This window comes from Pieris napi, chromosome 2, assembly GCF_905475465.1.
Source record: "Pieris napi chromosome 2, ilPieNapi1.2, whole genome shotgun sequence".
NCBI lineage: Eukaryota > Metazoa > Arthropoda > Insecta > Lepidoptera > Pieridae > Pieris > Pieris napi.
In genome coordinates, this window is record NC_062235.1 from 5,814,246 (window position 1) to 5,835,569 (window position 21,324).

The 21,324-nt window shown below is 34.1% G+C and overlaps 2 protein-coding genes across 2 annotated transcripts in view; one reads left to right on the forward strand and one right to left on the reverse strand.

Moving 5' to 3' along the window:
* Window positions 1-2,722, forward strand: part of LOC125056137 (ceramide synthase 5-like) — a 14,962-nt gene extending 12,240 nt beyond the window's left edge. The window contains exons 7-8 of the mRNA XM_047659105.1: window positions 369-463; window positions 815-2,722. Of these exons, the coding sequence (XP_047515061.1) occupies window positions 369-463; window positions 815-824 (105 nt within the window). The 3' untranslated portion in view covers window positions 825-2,722. The remainder of the gene's footprint in view (window positions 1-368; window positions 464-814) is intronic.
* LOC125056131 lies at window positions 2,712-20,814 on the reverse strand. Its single transcript, XM_047659092.1, has 3 exons — window positions 20,575-20,814; window positions 20,045-20,209; window positions 2,712-5,828 (listed from the first exon to the last, which is right to left on the reverse strand). The coding sequence occupies exons 2-3, from the start codon at window positions 20,185-20,187 to the stop codon at window positions 3,026-3,028; spliced, it is 2,946 nt and encodes a 981-aa protein (XP_047515048.1). The 5' UTR covers window positions 20,188-20,209; window positions 20,575-20,814; the 3' UTR covers window positions 2,712-3,025.
* Window positions 20,815-21,324: the final 510 nt, after the last annotated feature.

Genomic DNA, 21,324 nt, shown 5'->3' on the forward strand with positions numbered 1-21,324 from the left:
ATATGTCTTTGACGGATAATATATATCTCTGATTTAGCACTCGAAAGCGAATAATTGAAATCAGTATATAATAGTATCAATCGCTTATACTGGGAACAAATAAGGCGCAACTGCGTTTCTCTGTGAATACAAAAGCCTATATTCTAGGTTTTATAAAATAAAATATAATGAAAAAATTAAAATATCTTACATATATTATGTCAAGTGACATAAATTAAACATCGTCGATCAGACGGCAAAGACAACATTACAAAAGAGTTTATATAAAATACAATATAGACAATAGTTTGTATAGGATAATATATTACGTTTTCCTTATATCCCTTTTTAATAGAAATATGTCGTATAAACCACCTTATCAATTTCAGATGGACGGCGACGTGCGAAGTTCGACGGAATTGAGCGACAGCCCTAACCACTCGAATCATTCTAACAATGGCTCACCTAATAGGAGAAACAAAAAGTAAGTTTTATGTTTATTTTTAAAATGCTAATGTGTTTTCAGTAAATAGAATGATTGAATTACACAAAATTATGTTATCAACTTTAACTAAATAATATTTGTGATTTTCGGTGGAATAAAACATTGAAATATTTCAATTTACAAAAATAAGTAACAGAAAACAACATATTATAATTATTATTAGAATGTCGAGTGAGTCGAGAGTAATTGAGTTGTTACTTAACTAGGATTGTCTGAAAGAGGTCTCTTATTAGCTATGAGGCTACTCGTTGATTTCAGCCTATACATGTGTATTAAAAAAATATTATTTTTGTACTACCCTCATCTGATATAATATTTTTTGTATTTCAGGAACACATAAACTAAAACTTCGGTCCTCGACAAGATCTCTGAAACGATATTTTTAGATATACACTTATTTCTTGTACATCCTTACACGATATTGGATTATTCTAAATGTTAATTACCTCGAAAGTTATATATTTTGTAATATACTTTCAACGGGTGATGTGGGTTCAGAAATAACTTGATCTTTGCCATATATTAGCAAAACGAAACTTAGGAAGGATTTCCATAAATAGGAGTGAATTTGTATTATTATGTAAACTACATTTTAATGAAAAATATATTACCTATCATTTGAATGAAATTTTTCATTATCATCTATTCGAACCAATGTCATCCAAATAGTGTAGGTAGGAATATTTATTAATGTTTGTCTGTCACTGTGATCGATGTGTAGCTAGAAATAATAAACATATAGAGGCGTTTTTGTGTTCGCATATTTATAACTGCATTTTAGATATAAAAAACCAATAGAAGATATTGGTATATTATCAATAATTTTTCAAAACCGTTTGGCTCCGTCGCATGGTGTAATACTAAATAATATATTTTTCTTTATATTGATTTCTCTACAATATTAAGGTTTTCAAATGGAATTGAAATGTTTCTACTTGGGACCAGACGCATTTTTTATATTTTCAATTTGCATACTAGAAATTTTAGATAAATACTGTAGAGTGCTTGTATTGAAATACTTCTATAGATTTTTTTCTTAATACTAACAAATTTTTGAAGACATTTATTTTGACGGTTTCTGCTTTCCACCTCTTTAATCTCTAATAAAATTGTAAAATGTCACAAGTATAGATTTAAACTTAGTTTTACTTTAAAAGCTACTGAAATATTGGGTGCAAATTAACTCCGGCGAAATATATTCTTCCATTTATGTAAATATAATAACTATTTTGAGAACATTTCATTCGAGTATTTATGTTAAAATGTAAGTTTTTATTAATGTGTTATCACAATAGTTATAATGCGAAGTTTAGTTTGGCAAAGGTGTGTTTGTTACATCTTTAAATCGCGTAATAATACCAAAGTTCAGGACTTCTTAACATTCTTCATACTTTTTTAAGTATTTTCTTTTAGATGACTATTACAATATAAGATAAACGTTATTCCAGTGTATTTTTATAAATATTTTGTTTGTGTTTTGCAAACACGCTGCGTCCATTGGTGAGTTGATAGGTGGCGCTGCGTGTGTTCGCTTATTAAATTATACAGTAGAAGTCGGAAAAAACGACGACTTAATGTGAGTGAAAAAAAAATATGTTCATGCATACATCCCTTATAGTAATGTAGTTGGTTCGATTACGACTGACGTAATTTTCGGTTTCTACTGTTAAAATAAACAAATATCTTGAGCAATTTTAACAGTTCCTACAAATTACTAGATATTTTCTTCGAGTATAATGTAAACCAATGAAATAATCTTGGATAGCTGTCAAAATATTTTGCAGTACAAATATGTATTTTTAATCAATTTGTATTTACACTATGTATTGTATTATGCTAGTTGTTGTATTTTACTCATTCAAATTTAGTTTTGATCTATAATAAAATATTGTTTTTAATGTAAAAATTCATACATTTTATCTTTACGTCAATTCGAAATAAGATTTAAATTTTTACATAATATAGATTTGATGAAGCAGTAATTTTATTGGGAGTTTTAATTTTTATGAAAAAAAAATTGATTTGCTCAATATTTCAGTTTTGAAATAATGACAGCTCTCTTTCATGATATGGTTAAAATTTGTTTTTGTTGAGCTTGGAAAATTGTTATAAATGAGCATTAAGAATTGTAATATTATAATGATTAAGGAGATAAGAAAGTTACCTTCTATATATGTTGCAATGTAAATTGTCAGGATGTTGTTTTTTGGAAAAATAAATCCACAAATTTAATCATAACTTTATTTTATTTCATTAACCCTATTCTATAAAATATATATAAAAGACTAGTGTGAAATTACTATATACAATAGTTTTAAAGGGCCGATAAAATTAACTTGGTTTAAAGAACTTGTTTTTTCGTTATTCCGAGATTTTACTACATTCACTTTTCGGCCCTTAACTTACGTGAGAGTTAAAAATATACGTTTCTCAAAATCGGATTCTCTACTTAATGTAGTTAAGCTTTTCCACACATATGTCGGTGGGTCATATTTACACTCCTATCACTTAATTTCTTAACTATGGTCAAGCAGGTTCACGCTACATCAGTGTGAGACTAACCCGTCTTTCAAATATAGTGTTCATATGTCGCGTTTTGATCGCCCGTTGTGCGTCAAATGGCGTTCGGAACGCGACCCGCGCATCACCTGTGGCCTGACCCCGCTCGTTGTAACGCCTTATAACATCATCTTGTGTCAATTCGAAATCACCGAAAAAGGCTAAAATATCATCCACGCTCGCTCTAAACGGTACATTCTCCATAGAAACAACACAGCCTGGCGCTCCGAAGTCCTCTAGCGCTGGGTCCGGCTCATCTTCAGTCGGGCGGGGGCCGCTTTCGAAAACTCCGCGGCCCCGCCCGCGGGCTCTGCCTCTTTCAAAGCCTCGCGCCCGCTCATTCCAGCCTCCGCGACCTCTGTAACCACCGCGATCAAATCCACCTCGACCTTCGAATCCGCCGCGTCCTGGATCGAATCCTCCCCGCCCGCGATCAAAACCACCACGACTAGGATCAAAGCCACCTCTAAAACCTCCCCGCTCATAGCCACCGCGACCTCTGAAACCATGATGTGGTTCTCCGAACCCACCTCGCTGAGCTTCAAAGAACGTCGGGCCGTTACCCATGAAGCCTTGCGTGTTCTTTGGTTCTTTTGGGCCCTCTAAAGCATCTTCAACTACGCTTTTCATAACCAAATCTACTGTAATTCGGCAACCTTCTAACATGTGACCATGTTTTGATACAGCTTGTCTAGCTTCCTGTTCTGATCTAAATTCACAAAAACAATCACCGGACGGGAGTCCATTTGTGTCCAACATCAGGTGGATTCTTGAAGGAACGGCTCCAGTATCGGAGAGGAAGTGAACAATAGTTCTATCTGTAGCGTTGCGCGGCAAACCCTTCATGAGAACTGAGTCGAGAGGTTCTTCCTCTGTTTCAACAGGCATATTGTTTTTAACCACAGCCGGACCTTGATTTCCAAAAGACGTATTCTGATTGGGAAATTGCGGACGAGAAGCCCAGTTTGCCGCTGCGGTTCTAGGGTCGACTACGCCTTGGTTAGGAAAACCAAATTGAGCTCCATTCTGAGCTGAATAGGCGGGCATGTTATGAGGGAATGAGGGGTTGGGGAAGAAGCCAGGTCCATGTGGCTGATTTTGCATCATCATTGGCGCAGGCGGGGCTATTGGACCATTATTTTCTTGTCGACGTTGACGCGGGTCTCGAGGTAGAGACATTTCTGTTTTATTCGACGACGGCGCATTGCTTTTGTCAAATTTATGTTTAACTTCTTCATATTCTTCTTCAGTCAAAGGTGTTATTGCCGCTTGACGTCTTCCGAACGCATAAGTATCTTTGCGCTCGTATGCTGCTCTTGCCTCCTCACTTTTAACGAATTGAGCATACGCAATTTTTGAACGTGTTATACGACAATCGTCCATTATAATCGAAAGTAAAGAGAAGTCACTAAACAGTTTCATAATGTCATGCTCTTTTACATAGTGCGGTAAATCTGATAATTTGAGTACATTATAAGATGTGACATTTTTGTTTATCATTTCATTCTTAATGTTAGTATCTTCTTCAACATCATTATCATCCCGATAGGGCAAGAACGAGTCGACTGCGGTATCGTACACATCGTCCTCTAGGTTCTCGACTACAACCTTGGCACCTTTAAGCTCATTTGTTTTTCTTTGCAAAGCCGCAAGTTTTGACTGAGGGTCACAAAAACGTACGTAAATAGTACCTGTTCGACGCCCGGTGTTATCATTTATCATTTTAATACCATGTTTATCAATCATGTAAGGAAAGAAGCGGCGAACGTCGCCATAACTTGTATGATTAGGCGCATTTTTAATGACTACACAGCAATTATTACTATCTGGACCATCGAATCGGCGCCCTTCACGACGAAAACCTCCTCTTTGATTTAGGCCACCATTTTGTTGTTCTCCCTGGAATGCATTAGGATTTCTTTTCTTACCCAATTCCTGCAGCTTATTCAATGTTTCAGCCATAGACGGATCATTGAAGCGAGTAGTTACTGGGTTAGGATTAGCAAGAAGTCCGTTATTCATTATTGGATTAGTCATACCAATAATGTTCGCAGCCTTGTTAGCATAGTGCGATGGCGAGCGACTAGCGTCACCGAGAGCATTCATTGCCCGTTCTTGTGACGATTGCGGAGATAACTTCTTATCGTTATTACGTTTGTCACGCGATCGTCGTGGAGAACGATCACGCGAATAGCTACGATCTTTTCTATCTCTCTTTCTATCGCGACGTTCTCTGCTACGGCTTCGGTCGCGACGTCTCCTATCCCGTGACCTGGACCGATCTCTACGATCTCTTTTTCGATCTTTTCTATCTCGGTCGCGTGATCTGGTCCGCGACCTGGATCGTCTCCTATCGTCTTTCTTTTTGCGTTCGATTTTATCTCCATCTTTCCCCTTCTCCCTCTCATCATCAGCGGATTGGCTGTGAGAGGGACTTATGAGTGGTGGAGGGGGTTCTATAACGGCCGGTTGGGGTATTTCTTGTGGATTTCCGAGGCCTGGTATGCCGAAGCTAGCTAGGGGGTTGGAGCCTAGAGCTGCAGAGAACGGGGTGATAATAGGCGGAGTAGGTACTGAGACTGGGACGGATTTGGGTATGGCTGGTGGAACGTGGGCAACGATCGGCGCCGGCGCTGCTGTAGATAGTGATAAAATTGGCACACTTTGTCGCGCCGCTTCGATAACTTTATGCATCTCTGAACGTGAACTTAGAAGAAGTTTAACTTGAATCTCTTTTATTTTACCTCCATCTAGCATCATCCCTTGACGCGCATCTTCGTCAGTGCTGAAACGAAATTTTGTACATGGTCAATACTCCATTTTTTTTATAAGTTATAACTTTTATAAAATATTTATTAAGAAATTGAGACTAGGTTTTTAAATTAAATGATAGTTAAAAAGCAAGGAAAGCATAAGCAAAGATTTGGAATCGGTTGTAAATATTGGTCTAAAATGTAATAAAGGTGTTTTTATGTAAGGTGCTTTTATTAAGTTCTGTTCACCCTAACTCGAAGTACCGAATACGAGTATTTTGTTTTGATTTAATAAACGAATATATTGAAAATATTGTTTATTTAACCCTATGGCCTAAGAATAAAAGGCAATACACAAATACCAACATACTCTAACCTTGAATTAAATATAACAGAATTTAACCTGTGTCGAGGTCGTTACAGTAATTTGATACTTTTCATACCTGATCGACCAATAGAACTATTTAATTAAATTTATTTTGTCAGTACACTTTCATATGTAATAGTATGGTAACTCGAAAGCAGCAAATTAAACTACTCAAATATTTAAAGATTGTTACCCCACATATCTAAGTATGTTTACCTGGTAATATGTAACAAGTATGTATATAGATTTCTCGGTGAGGTGTTGAGTAATTTGGTCCTTTTAAATGCTGCCGACAGGTAGAAAATAATAAGCCAAGATTCTATGATCTATATTTAATAGAACGAAAAAACGTAAACGGCTGAACAGCGAAACAGACGAAGTAACGTGGTTGCCACGCCTGTATAAGTCTACAGATAGGTATACTTCACTTACTTCTTCTATAATATTTCATTAATTTTCTGTCCGCTAAGAAATCCATGCTAAAATATTATAAACACTAGCAATCAAAATTATAATGGAATTTGTTATTTTTAATATTTTATTTAGTGTAATACTTACAAGTATTATTTTTCTAAAAAGATTAAAAATCTAATGATTAAACTCTTCGGACTTTCTCCAGATACACTATTGGCGACGATGACTGTATGCACATGACAGTGAAATTTTCTCAGAAATCTAAGCACTGAGTCGCGTCTCTAAATCCCTAAGTAAAATGCCTGTCGTGCCAAGTTATGATATGTAATTTAAATAATAGGAAGGTTAATGACCTCGACGCAAGTCATCCTCGATGCATCTTAGAAAACAATAACTTGCAAAAATAAATTGCTAATAAATCAAATTTAGTAATTGTTTTTATAACAGTATTGCCTGATCCTATCTCTTTGGTCTATTGCCTATCTTATATCTTAAACATGATAAATAATTAAAATTTAACACATGTATTTAGTTAGAGTTAGGTAGTGTTAGTTTTCGGAAGTTAACGTACCTACCGTCTACGTTTTGGTAATTAATGACGAAAAACATTTATGCACGCATATGAATCGAAATGTAAAATACCTAATATCTTAGGACCTCGCCAATTTTGCTTATAAACTAATTGTATTATATATATTTACGTAATTCAACGTGTAGAAATAATGTTTATTTTAAATGTGACATTTTTATAGTTTACGGACCAATAAATGCCAGATATACTAATTACCGAGCGTTATAATGTATAAGAATAAGTAGGTACATCACCCGTGACAAGACATAATACTAGAAATTATGTTACTTTTTCTAATAGGTGTAACCAATATCAAATTTGGAGAACGCTATTACTATATATATATATATAAATTGTTTATATATTTAGTCAAATACCATCCGCCACCAGACCATGTGGTGACTTCAAACAAATTATATTAATAAACATTTAATATTTATAAACAATACAAGCAGATTCTGCTAGATTCTTTCCACTTACACTCGAATTTGATAAAAAAATGTATCTATTGTCAAATTTACTTTAAAATGTATCTGTATAATTGTGAGAGAAGATAGATTATTTTCTACTAAAACTTGCATGTTTGGGCAACTCCCTACTTTGGGGTCTAGCGTTAGATCAATTTTGTCACAACCATATTTTGTTATGAATAAAGTTTTATTATTTTGTAAAAATAAAATATTCATAAGTATGTATAATATAACTAATCTATTATTTTCACATACAGTTTTCAAATAAATGTCATAGAACGAAAGAGTTGAGAAGAAAACCTCCGGCACTCTTTTTATTCGCCTTATTATAATATCATCTAATATAGTTTTATTTTACAAGATGCTTGTAAGGAGGTTCCACCATTACACCATGCTCCACGTAACATATTGCAGCATTGAGTCATTAAAAAAGCTAAGCCTCTATCAGCAGGCAACGGGTCCCGTTCCTCGCAAAATGTGGCCAGGTTACGTACAGGCAAGGGCGGATCCAGCTTTGGTGCCAGGGGGGGGTCACATAGTCGTGGTCAAGTAAAGAACTTATAATTTAATTTTGATAACAATAGATACAAGTAAAAAGTAGGTATTTAATTAATGTACGTAAGTATTGCACTTAAAAATATTTATTCTTTATTGTACACTTGAAAAACTTAACACATAATATTGTGTACATACAGGTTGGTCCAACTAGTGACGTCAATATTTTTTTTTTAGATTCCTCACATGCCCCCAGGGGGCATACGAAAATACCCCATGTATGTTCCCCGATTTTTTGTAGTTTTCGAGTTATAATTTTTTTTGTGTTTTTTGAATTGTTTTCTGCCTCGCTGAGGTTTCAAAAATTCCTATCTTTTTTTGTTGTAGGTATTTTGCATCTTTTTTCCATGAAATGATTGTCTTAAATGTTGTGTAAATAAAAAAAATATCAGCTTCCTAAAATTAGTTAAAGCTACTCAAATTAGGTTTTAAAGTTAGAAGTTTTGTTTTTAGCTGGATTTGTCCAAACATTCGACTTCAATTTAAAAATACAAAAATAATTTTACATAGCTTCTGACTAAGTTTAGAAACTCTGCAGGGTTCTAAGCTACCAAAATCATAGAAAAAAATGGTACTTAATTGGTATTTTTTTGTTGTAATCGGCCTTTAAGGTGGATAGGCTAAAAATCATTGAAGCATTAAAAATGTTTTTTTTTCGACTTTTATTATTCTTATGGTAAATTAAACTTTATAATGTGATTTTAATTAATTTTAATACCCGTTAAAAAAAAGTAGCTTTCCTTCGGGTAAACCAGCTCTTTGAAAAATCCCCAAACGTAGTCATTATGTATTCAAGTTGGAGGAAGGAGTTCTGAAAATTTATTATAATACTAGCTGATCCGGCAAACGTCGTTTTGCCATGTATATCATTTATAATAAAAAATAGGGGTTGATCGTATAGGATTGAAAATTGGGGGTTGTATGTATTTTTTAATGCTGTATCATGAAAAAATATAAAAAAATCTTTATCTAAAAATTAAAAAGTAATAATTTAGGGGTGGACTACCCTTAACACTAAAATGATGAAAAATAGATGTTGTCCGATTCTCAGATATACCCAATACGCACAAAAAATTTTCATGAGAATCGTTCAAGCCGTTTCGGAGAAGTTCGAACGAAGTTCGATTGTCGTAACACCGCGACACGAGAATTTTATATATTAGAAATAGTATTTTTTCAGTAAATTGTGTTTTTTATTTGTTATTTAAAAAACAGGTAATTTCACAACTAGCAATAATCATTTCGAATAACATTTTGAATTTTGAATGGTAAGACCAAAATTATTGTAAGAATTACACGAGCTACTTTTTTTACGGGTATTAAAATTAGTAAAAAATAGATCGTAAAGTTTCATTTGCCATAAGAAAAATAAAAGTTAAAAAAAATACAGTTTGAATGCTTCAATGATTTTTTGCCTATCCACATTAAAAGGCCGATTAAAGCTAGATTTATTTTACGGGTATTAAAATTAATTAAAAAACCACATTATTAAGTTTAATTAACCATAAGAATAATAAAAGTCGAAAAAAAAAAAACATTTTTAATGCTTCAATGATTTATAGCCTATCCACCAAAAAAAATCCACCGATTACAACAAAAAAGACCAATTAAGTACCATTTTTTTTCTATGATTTTGGTAGCTTAGAACCCTGTGGAGTTTTTAAACTTAGCCAGAAGCTATGGAAACTTCTTTTTGTATTTTTCAATTGAAGTCGAATGTTTGGGCAAATCCAGCTAAAAACTAAACTTTTAACTTTAAAACCTTTTTTGAGTAGCTTTAACTAATTTTAAGAAGCTGGGATTTTTTTCTGGAATCAAAAAAATAAAAAAAAACTGCAAAATACCTACATCATAGAAAGATATTAATTTTTGAAACCTCGCTGGCAGAAAATATTGAAAAAACACAAAAAAATGTATAACTCGAAAACGACAAAAAATCGCGGAACATACATGGGGTATTTTCGTATAGGTACCCCATGTATGTTCCGCGTAAAAAATTATTGACGTCACTAGTTGGACCAACCTATATACACGTACATATTACCATCTTCTCTTGAAGACATCCAGAGAAACACTATCAAATTTTTTTTTTGAAGTGGAATCTCGGTGTTGGCCTTTAGGGCCTTTACAGCTCAGCTCGGGCTGTTTTGGCGAGCTTAGCTCGGCCTGACTATCACGTACAGAATGAGGCAGCTTATTTATATGACATAACCGTGGTGAATGATTTGTCATAACAGCTAGAGGTATGTCGAGGGGACAATGGATTCCATCAAACAAAATACATATATTTTAATAACTAAATCAATTTTTCTTTAACGTGTTTTCCGGAAACGCGTTATTACGTCATTTACGTCAACGGGTACGTTTTCATTACCGTGGAGAAGTGCCAGTCCGGTTAGGCGATCTGCAACCATTGAAGATCTTAGCCACGATTTAATTCTACGCAATGTAGAGAAAGACCTTTCTGCTGTCGCTTCGCTGACAGGGTAGTGTATCCAATTTTCCTATTAGGATACATATTGATGTCACAATTTAAAATAAGACTATGTTATGATATGTTGAAGTTTAGTCGTTCCGATTCCGATTGAGGTAAGGTCTAGCTAGACGTTTCATAGCGACAAGCGCGCGCAAGTATGGCGCGGAAAATTCAAATTTTCGATGCGTTCATTCCCAAACGTTTGCCATCATACAAAGTTATTATATTATATAAAATTTAATTAAATATTGAAGGTATGTAGTAACATATAATCTGTATGGCGCGAATTTATATATAAAATCATTATGTTCAATTAGTGGTCCACCTAAGTCCTGCTCAGGGGGGGGTCATGACCCCCATGACCCCCCCCCTGGATCCGCCGTTGCGTACAGGGACTAATTAGGTCATTTGCCTGTATTAGGATATTCGCAGATCAGCAGTGAAAGAAATGCATCGACTAAATAGAGCAGTTAAGAATTTGTTAATTCCTATAAAGTTTGCATTTCCGGCTAAGTTCAGCATCTCATTAGTATTACGATTGCGCTTGAAACAGCGGTTTCCCTCACACATATTTACGTAGGTCTATCGGCAGTTCCACCTCCTCAGATTAATGTGTAATTAACGTATCCGCTGTATGGTTTGTCCGATGTTAGTTTAACACCGAACATTTCTTAAGAATCTACGCAATGTCGGCTTATTTAATAGTATAATCGATAGACATTGACGAAAATAAAATAAAATAAAAACTACCCAGTCTGAATTAAGCCTACGACAAAAGAATCACGAAGCTTCGGTATAATATTCTATCAGCAGGCAACGTGTCGCAAAATGTGGCGAAATTACGTACAAAGACTATAATTAGGTCAGTAACTTTGCAGAATTGCCTGAATTAGGATACTCGCAGATCAGCAGTTAAAGAAATGCATCGACTCAATAGAGCAGTTAAGAATTTGTTGTTTCTGTAACAAGTTTGCATTTCCGTGTAACCGTGTTGCGACTTGTAACATTTCAAGTCGTTGGTGATGAACCCTCCGACTGCTTCTCTCCTGTTATATAAAAAAAAACCAGAACGAGAGAGAAAACTTTGAGTGATGTAACTCGGAAGTACCTACTTACGTGGCGTAATAGTTTTTGTTTACGTACTACGCAAGACAAAAAGTAAATTTTGTGCCTAGATGCAACTAACACATTTAATTTGAAGATCTGCCTGATAATATTCAACACGCATTAAATTATTATAATTTTCAAGAAATTAATAACAAACAAATTCACGTTTAGAATAATTATAGAAACAATGGTGACGCTTTTATATATTTGTAAGTAAGGTCTATAAAATATATATATCGTTAAAAAATTGTATAGATGGAAATGACGTGGAAATCAATTTCGTCCTACATAAATTTTTCAATCTCGTAACTCAGTAAAACGATTTGTGTAATTGAGTCGATATTATCGATGTCTAGTTTTTTTTTATATCATCGTAATAATCCAATAAATTTACATATAAATCTTTTTCTTGAATGCAACTTATGAATTGCCTTTTTTAAGTTAAGACCGTCAGAAGGGCGTATGAGCTTAGAGTAAGATTATGGAACGAGAGCTCGAACTGTGTGTCTATAAAAAACAATAATACATTTGTGTTGTACTGGAGTCAGACTAAGCGAATAGGTACAATTATACAGATCACACAAACGTATCCCTATAGTAAGCTGTTATATGTAAATATTAAGTTTTAGTAATATGTATGTACTTAGAAGTAATAGGATCTTTTGTACCGCGCGATTTTAAGGTTGCGACATCAGCGCCGCGGATATTTCATTTTAGCTCTCATGTTACAAGGAGGACAATCAGTCACATATGAAAATATGTTGTAGAAAGGATATACATGTGTGAAAATAACTTAAGAAGGCGAAGCTCTAACCATATCCATGCAACTTCCTCATTCGAATAGGCCGAAATATCGCACCACACAACTCAGGAGAGGACTCTTAGTAGGTATTGAAGAAATCGCATGGGTCCGCCAAGCATCCGCAAATACAGTGAGTATTTGCGGATAAGCCTCAATACATAATTATGTAGGAATAAAGAAAATAATAATAATAATAGCAAATAATTAACACATGAAACGACTCGACAAAAGGTCTCCATGGAGTTGCTGAAAATTTCCTAAGAGTCATTTATCACCAGTTTTATAGTAGAAACTATTTTGAAATTAAATACAGAGCCTTGGTAATCGCAGTCGTTATTGCAACTTACATATTAAATTTCAGATATTATATCCATATTTTGATAAAGTGGGTATTTTCTATTTCTATTTTTTTAAAGTAATATATTAATAATTAAAACGAAATAGCTGATTATACGCGTCTTATTTAACTTTTGCACATTAGAAAAAAACGGCAATTAGTCAAGTTACTTACGCTGATTGAGTTAAGTACGCCTTAGGTCTTTTTATAAGTCATTGTTTAAAGCATGTTGTTAGATATTATATTACACGATAATAGCAGCAACTTTTACAAGTTTGGTTTTTCAATAATTTATTCAATAATATGGTAAAAAACCATATTATTGAATAAATTATATAATAATTTCTTATTAGTTCGCACTATGGTTGTCATATTTTAATTAGTCATAAAATTATTTTACTCGATTCAGCAATAATAGTAACACAAGAAAAAACTAAACAGCGTATCAAATATCACAACGCTAATTAGATTTAAAATATAAATGGCATAGTAGTTTGTACTAAGCCGCTAGATCATTATTAAGTGATTTTCGTACACTCAAGGGTTCTCGAATCAATAACAAAAAGCTACAGTAACTTTGTACCATAAACCGACCAAGCTGACCTACGTTGTTTACGTCGACGACTGTGTTTTAGGCCTCCTAACCAGAAAAACTGTGGTCAATTGCAAGTTAGCGGAATAAATTCATGAAATTTCTTGTCTTTCTAAATAATTTGTAATATAACTTTGATATTACCCTTCAAGTACTAATTGAAACTCATTCTAGCTTGTTGCTTACATTAAAGGTCATTGAACTTTCAATGATTTCGTAAAGTAATAAATACTGGAAGTACTCGATACTTCAATAAACTACGCTCATGTTATATTGACTAACTAGTAGACTCGGCCAAGCGTTGCTGTGGCTAAGATTTTTGTTATATTACATAGTAGTAAACTATTCAAGAGAAACGGCAGAACACCTTATGTGAAACGTTGGTACATAATTATTTTGATAAGGATCAATACCTAGGTACGAATAAGAGCCTTTTCTAGCGGTTGTATTTTAATAATAAAAGGACGCTTATTGTGACGTACCTAACTGTAAAAGATAGAGACATGCTGTCGCGACATTTTTTATAGATAGTGATGTGTCCGGAAAAAAAGTAATACATAATTTTGTTCTATCATAAATAGTTTTCGCCGCGCACACGATTGGAGGAAATTTTTTGTTTATTTTTTTTTACACCTTGGGTTAGATTATTCATGTTGTAGTAAACATCCCTATCCTTTTTTGAAAATGAAACAGCATATGTCACTCGGGAATAGTGTAGCTTGCCAACGGTGAAAGAATTTTTGAAATCGGTCCAGTAGTTTCGGAGCCTATTCATTTCAAACAAACAAAAAATCAAACCTTTCCTCTTTATAATTGTATTAGTATAGATAGATTTAACTTTTCGATTGTGAGTAGTGCTAATTCCGGTCAGTTCTTTGAAATCTTGGAGGAATCTTATAACAAATGCGAAGCTCGAATATCCAACACAAAATTATTACAAAGTTAATCTTACCTATGATCTACCCTTTGTCGCTGCAGCTGGTGTCTTATAAGCTAGCGTTGTACATTTCGTAGCCACATAGTAAAATTGATATATTTCATAAAATGATTCAAATCAAATTTTACTTATTCATTTAGCTAACACTTATTAGGCTACTGTTAGGTAGTAGGTTAGGTCAGGGACAGTAGCGGTTAGGGCCTTATCATACTAGCGGATTGAGAGCGGCTGCGGGGCGGGACGGACGCGCAGTGAGACCGCCGCAAATAGCAGCGTGGACGCCATTTTGTAGTCTCGTACAAACGCCAGTCTATCCGCCCCGCCTCACTTCAGTTCGTAACGAGACACGAATGCGAGATTGCTTATTTAAACGATTTGATTCTATATTGGCTTCTGTCAAATATAGTTGAATCTGAACTTTTTCCGTATGAACCGACATCAACAAATATGTACTTGGAGTCACAGGCGGCTAGCAAATTCATAGAGAAATACTTTTTGTAGTTAAAATATAGAGCGCCGCTATGACACGCCTTAATCATCCTAATGTTTGCACTACACCTTTGCAATTAGGAAAATCAGCATTTTCTAGAAAGCCTTTGCTAATGTTTTCCCAGTCTTCTGTTTTCTTGGGTGGTATATAAATATGAAACAAGTTTTTAATAATAGCTTGACTTGTCTCACGAACAATTTTTTGTGTATTGTTTAAAATCCATTTTGTAACTGAGTGTATTGTACTTCGTTAACTCGCTGCGCGTCCGTCCCGCCCCGCAGCCGTTATCAATCCGCTAGTATGATAAGGCCCTTGTCTGGCGTAGAGTGGGAGAGAAGACCTGACAAGATCTTTCCGAATTTTTGAATGACCTGTAACCGTTACACCATGCTCCACTAGATATATTGACCTAATGTGTCATAATAATAAAATGACATATACATAGCATCAGCAGGCACGGGCGATATCGGAGCACGCTCAGATGATTGTGACAACAAAACACATACACGCAGTCGCGGTAGTGGTGATTGAAATTAATAATATCACTACATACAACATTGTAATAATGAATAAGCACGAACAGTCACCAACAGTAGGACCCGTGCACGACGCATGGCCAGCCCCCTTCACACATTCCACGGAGACTGAAAACCCGACACAAATCCGGATAAATAATAGTCAGTCGCTAATGATATATAATATATGCCTAACGGCTGATCACATGGACAGCTGAGGTGGCTATCATGAGGTGATCAATCGTAGATATTCGCTATTAGAGGCGGAGGTGTAGTTACGGTTGGCGCATAGAAGAGACAATTTTTTTATAAATCAGCCAATAAGTCGACTATTTCATGAAATTATCAATTTTACGATCCAGCCAACACGTAGAGCAAAACACTGCTCATCTATTTCAGAAGAATTTTAGTTTTAGGCAGTGTACCTAGTATCCACAAGTGCAAAAGTTTCTTTAATATTTTATTGTTTCTCACGCCTATATTCTATGAAAGTTAAAGATATAAAACGAAATCTTTTGAGATCTAAAAATGGAAGGACTAGAATAGATAAGAAGATGCTTACATTTCCGTGTAATCTACCTTCGCTAACGAACTCTACGACTTTTGCATCACAGCATTAGTGCTGTCGTAGAGCCGTACCTACTAGACAACCATTGTCATTCTGATAAAAGCAAATTTACGCGCATACACCACGTCCTGGAGCTGTTGACGAGTTTCATTCAACAATAAGTCCTACTACGCAGTACTTGTGTTGTAAGTCATTCTGTGTTGATCTTGAATGTTGCGTGCCTCCGACCAGTACGATGAAGTCGGTGTCTCCACGCCGGGCCTCATTCAACTTATCAATTTTTATAAGTGTGTAGTTTTTCAGCAATATGTTCGAAAGTAAATACATAAATAAATACCGGTTTATGTATATATTGTTAATAGCTTGACATAAAATAGTCTGAACCGCGGGTTTTGTACCCCACAAATATTTAAATAAAATAGAACAACAATATCAATAAGGTATAGTGCAAATAATTACTAAACAATATTTACCAGCCGGCAGCCCTATCAACGTAGATAACTTTTTTTAAACATTAGAGCTAAGTTCAGCATCATTAGTGATTGAGCTTGTGTGAGGGACACATGGTACCTAGTTTTATCGGCAGATCCACCTCTTCAGATTAGCGTATCCGCTGTATGGTTTGTCTAATGTTAGTTTAGCACCGAACATTTCTTGAGATTCTACGCAACGTTGGCTTATTTAATAGTATAATCGATAAACATTGACGAAAATTACCCTGTCTGAATTAACCCCACAACAAAAGAAAGAAACCTTTGGTAATATTTGGACTCTGTATACCTACGTCAATTATATTTTTTATTGACATTTATAAGGACGGTATGAAAAAGGGGTATATAGTTTAATCTGTGGGTTAAAATAGCGTTATAGAGTAAAATAACTTGTATTTAATAATAAAATCGATCATTAAAAAATATTGATAATAATGATAATCACGTGACACAAGACAGTCGCAAATTCGTCGAATCGACGATGACGCACCATGCCCGTAAATAATATATTAACGCCTATCTTATCATAATATACATTAGAATAAAAGTGTATTTGTTACATTTACGAATGACAATTACTAAACAATTTGAACCTTTGTTTACGTATTTACTGGCATGTGTCAAATCTACTGATGCGACGCTATCATGCCCAGATATGCGATTTGGCGGGTTCTTGAAATTATGTTCAATTTTAATTATTAAATCCTTAACAGAATTTAAAAAAAAAACAATTTGTGAAAGTTCTTTAGACAATAAATCAACTGAAATGGTTTTTAAAATCTTGACAAACATAGTTAAATATGCATATGAGCAATGGTGTATTCGAATACACCTTCAATTAGTCTAGATGCCACGACAGCGACGACGAGGAAATACTGAAGATGACCCTGACGATTGTGCCTCATCATCATGGAGCTCAGATGATGACAGGATATATCTGGATCGGTTGCGGTAGCAAAAAGCCTTTCATCAGCAAAACGTATTGCCAAAGAAATATCACCAATATTTTGCCTTCGGGAGGACAATTTTTAACAATTCATCAGCTCCAACTGTACACCCTAATCAATTTGAAATTCACACTGTAATTAAATTATGCAGTAGAGGTATATTTAAAAATCTACAGGAACGAAATTTATTCGAGAATTGCTTTGAGCAAAAAATGTTTCTCCTATACGATACGTATTTTTTTAATAAATTTTCTTTGAATTCAAAGCGAGGTTTGACTGGGGAAATTTACTCCATATTTTAAAAATATAATACCGTTCCGTTCAATAATATAATATTTATGTACTTTTTTCTTTTGTTAACTGTAATGGAGTAGATAATAGCGTTGCCTCAGTTAATTTAATCAACTTGGTTGATCAATCTTTAACCTAAAATTATGTATTAATCACCTTTTTAAGTTAAACTTGACGGCTTATTAAATACGAAGAAATTAATGACCAATAAATGACTTAAACAGTGTTACTTACGTAAAGGTAAAAAAAATTCAGCAACTCGAACTGATTTGACATCTATTAGATTAACAGTGATGTCAGACATTAACACTCCCTTCAGCAACTGAGTTAATGGTTCAAAGAGTTAACATGTTTATCGATACAACAATATTCAGCTGTTATGGTATTATTAGTATATAGAGTTTTTTTCTATTAAAAGAGAGGACATAAATAAAATAGCTGATATAGGTAGGTACCTATATGTATAGGTACATACTTTCAATTATTATGTAGGTACACGAATCTGTGTACAATCTAGGCTTGACTTGCAATGCTAATAACTTTTTTATACTTTGGTGGACACGCCATTACATACTACCGGCTATAGTCAACAAATATATATAGAATTATGTGTCTTCCATTGAGTAATAATTACAAACAATGAATATCTAAAATGTACTAGTTTCAGATATTATATTTATTTACACTTGTACTCCATGCTGATCCTTGGAACTCCAGACATCTTTTTGATGAAGTATTAAGTACTAAGAACATATCTGTCTGTTAGTGTTGCATGAAGGCCAGAATTTCTTCACCTTTTATAGAGTTATTATTAAATGAAGTGTATCTATCTAGTTGAGTTGTTAACAACTGTATTACCAGGTAAAATAATGAATTTTGTCTACTTCGGTAATTTTTTGCATATACACAACGTCTGTGAAATCGGTTCAGCAGGTTCTCAATTATTAAAAGAATAATACACATGAAAGCAAACCTAGTATTATTAATTCAAGCCATAGCCAACATTCCTTACAATATGCTATTTCATTCTCTATGCAGTAACAATCATAAAATAATAATAAGTTATTCAAAAAATCTAAGTCAGTCTTTATTCACGTTTTTCGCATATGTTTATTTCTACAACCTTCTTTGACTGGTTTAGGAATATATAGATTTATAACCATATTATTAACTATACCAGATCCACCAGGATCGTAAAACTAAGTTATTGCAGCGGCCAGGAACATTACCTTATCCTGCCAAGTGGTTAGCTTAATCCATTCCTCATTCTAAACATGACTCAGTTCTATGATGGAGATGGCAGAATTAGAGTATACAGTCAAAGTCCAAGAAACTTAACTAAAAGTTCATTATTATTTTTGTAAGATTCATTGTGGTCTGGGCATTAACACTTGCTTATAAGATTGAAACTACCTCAACAATTTAAGGTACATTCTGGTCAATATAGCTGCATAATCATAAATATTATGCAGGTTTAACATAGTAGCTGATAGCTAGCAGTTTTTGATTGTGTGGAAACCATGATATGAAGAGCATAATAAATAAACCTACCCTAAAATTTTTACCCTAAATTTTACCCTTAATACTTTTTATTGGGTATGTAGTGTATCATATGAATCTAGTAAAACAGAAGATACCATTATTTACAGCAAAAATGAATTAATAAGCAATCAACTTTTGATAACAAAAATATTAAATGTAGAACAAAATGTTTTAGAATGGTGTCATTTTACTTTATGTCATTAGTACTTACCAGATTACCATTGTTTAAGAATTGTTATTGTCTTAAGAGAGTAAATTTCTAGTATTATTTATCTCATTTTATCATTTGTTATGGAAATTACTTACCATATCAGACTTTTAAAGGACTGTGAGTTTGTAAGTTATCTAGTATAAGTAATATTTTTATCAGCTATGAACTAAGTAATAAGCTTCAATACCTTGTATTTGAATTAATAATAAATAAAAAATTATTGGTTGATCTTATGACTGTCACATACATGTAGTTTTTGTTGGGGAGATTGCAATGTTCCCTACATAGCTTTCAATATAAATCAAAATAGAATAGCAAAAATGTAAATATTTCATAATTCATTTTAATATAGTGTTGATAGACATTCCAAAACATAAAGCATGTTGCAAATATATTCCTAATTTATGTACATAGTTTCTATTTTAAATTTTTATTTGTAATAAAAACACCTTTATGTACATACACCTTAAATATTTTGAAGAGATCAGCTATTAGCACTTTATCTTTAGTGAAAATATCACAGTAATGTATAAATATAAATCTATGAAGTATGTCATATAGCTACCTGAAGGCTATGAATGCATCGCCAAGTTCTCCACCTACGATGTGCACTCCCCCTTCCGGAATAGAAAGGCCTTGGAAATAATTCCTAATATCAAGCGCATTGGCTGACCAAGGAAGATTCTGCAGCCTTATGATCACACTCATCTCTACTTTTGTATGACAGCACCTATAAAACAGGGAGATGGCTGTCTATTTTATTTCATACATATTTATAATTGTCTCAGAATGAATAGTTCAGTTTAAGACACTGGTTCTAGTAATAATTTAATACACAGGTTAACATCTAACCCGTTATATAAATAAAATATACCACGTTGTATACATAGAAGAAAAATAAGTGGAGTCTCATGTTAACATTACTGCAATCTTGGCTGGTACTTAAACGACGTGCGATAATTATGTATGTCTAGAATTTATTTTTTTAAAGGCTAATTACATGTTAAATAACGATTCATAATGACCCTAAAAAAATAGATTGTAACAATTTACAATACCCACGCATTTTATGCGCCAGCAAAAGGGGTTACTTACCTAATACTTAAAATTATTCCACGTCACGCACTAGTTTTGGTTATTCAAAATGTCGTTCATTTTACTTTCACGAATTTCGAATACAAACAAGAATTTACTTCCTGAAGCTGTAGCCACTAACCAGTATCTTCTATCGAGCACGGAGTATCTACAAAGCAGATTGTTTCCTGTTTCGTAGCTGAATTTAATAACAAAATGGCTTCCTGTCTCCAGAAATCCAGTTTCAACTTTCAAAAACCGTATTCACAAGGCACGCCAACGGCCAAATGCCAGTGTCACCAGTGTGACGAATGACAGCTGTGAACTATGAATTAGGATCTGAATTCTGACATCAGTTTTAGCCTTTAGGGCATTACCCCCACTTAGTTCTGCACTTTATTACTTTGAAAAATAGAAAGCTGTATTGTTAACACGTTCACTGCGGCAAGTAAAATAATAATATTTTATCAGGTGCGGCGGCGGGCCAAAATGCGCCCCCAATGATATTTCCGCCGGTGCGCGGCAGGTCTTTCTAGACCCAACAGCACTAGGATAGATTAAATTGCTATAACTTTGTGGAAACATAATGTATATATATATTTTTTTATATTGTTAGAATGACCTTGAACCCAACTTCCTTAGGTTTGATTCGCCCCGGGATCTGGCAAACAGGAAATGAGAAATAAAGCAGGAAAAGCGGCAGGCCGATATCGACCTGAACCGCACTATAATATATTTTTAGTAGTGATGGGACAGAGAAATATCGAAAAT

Coding starts and splice junctions, on each gene's coding strand:
- LOC125056131 (XM_047659092.1), bottom strand. CDS start 20,187: ATGAGTGTGATCATAAGGCTGCAGAATCTTCCTTGGTCAGCCAATGCG. Junction 5,829..20,044: donor GATGCATTCATAGCCTTCAG/GTAGCTATATGA, acceptor ATTTCGTTTCAG/CACTGACGAAGATGCGCGTC.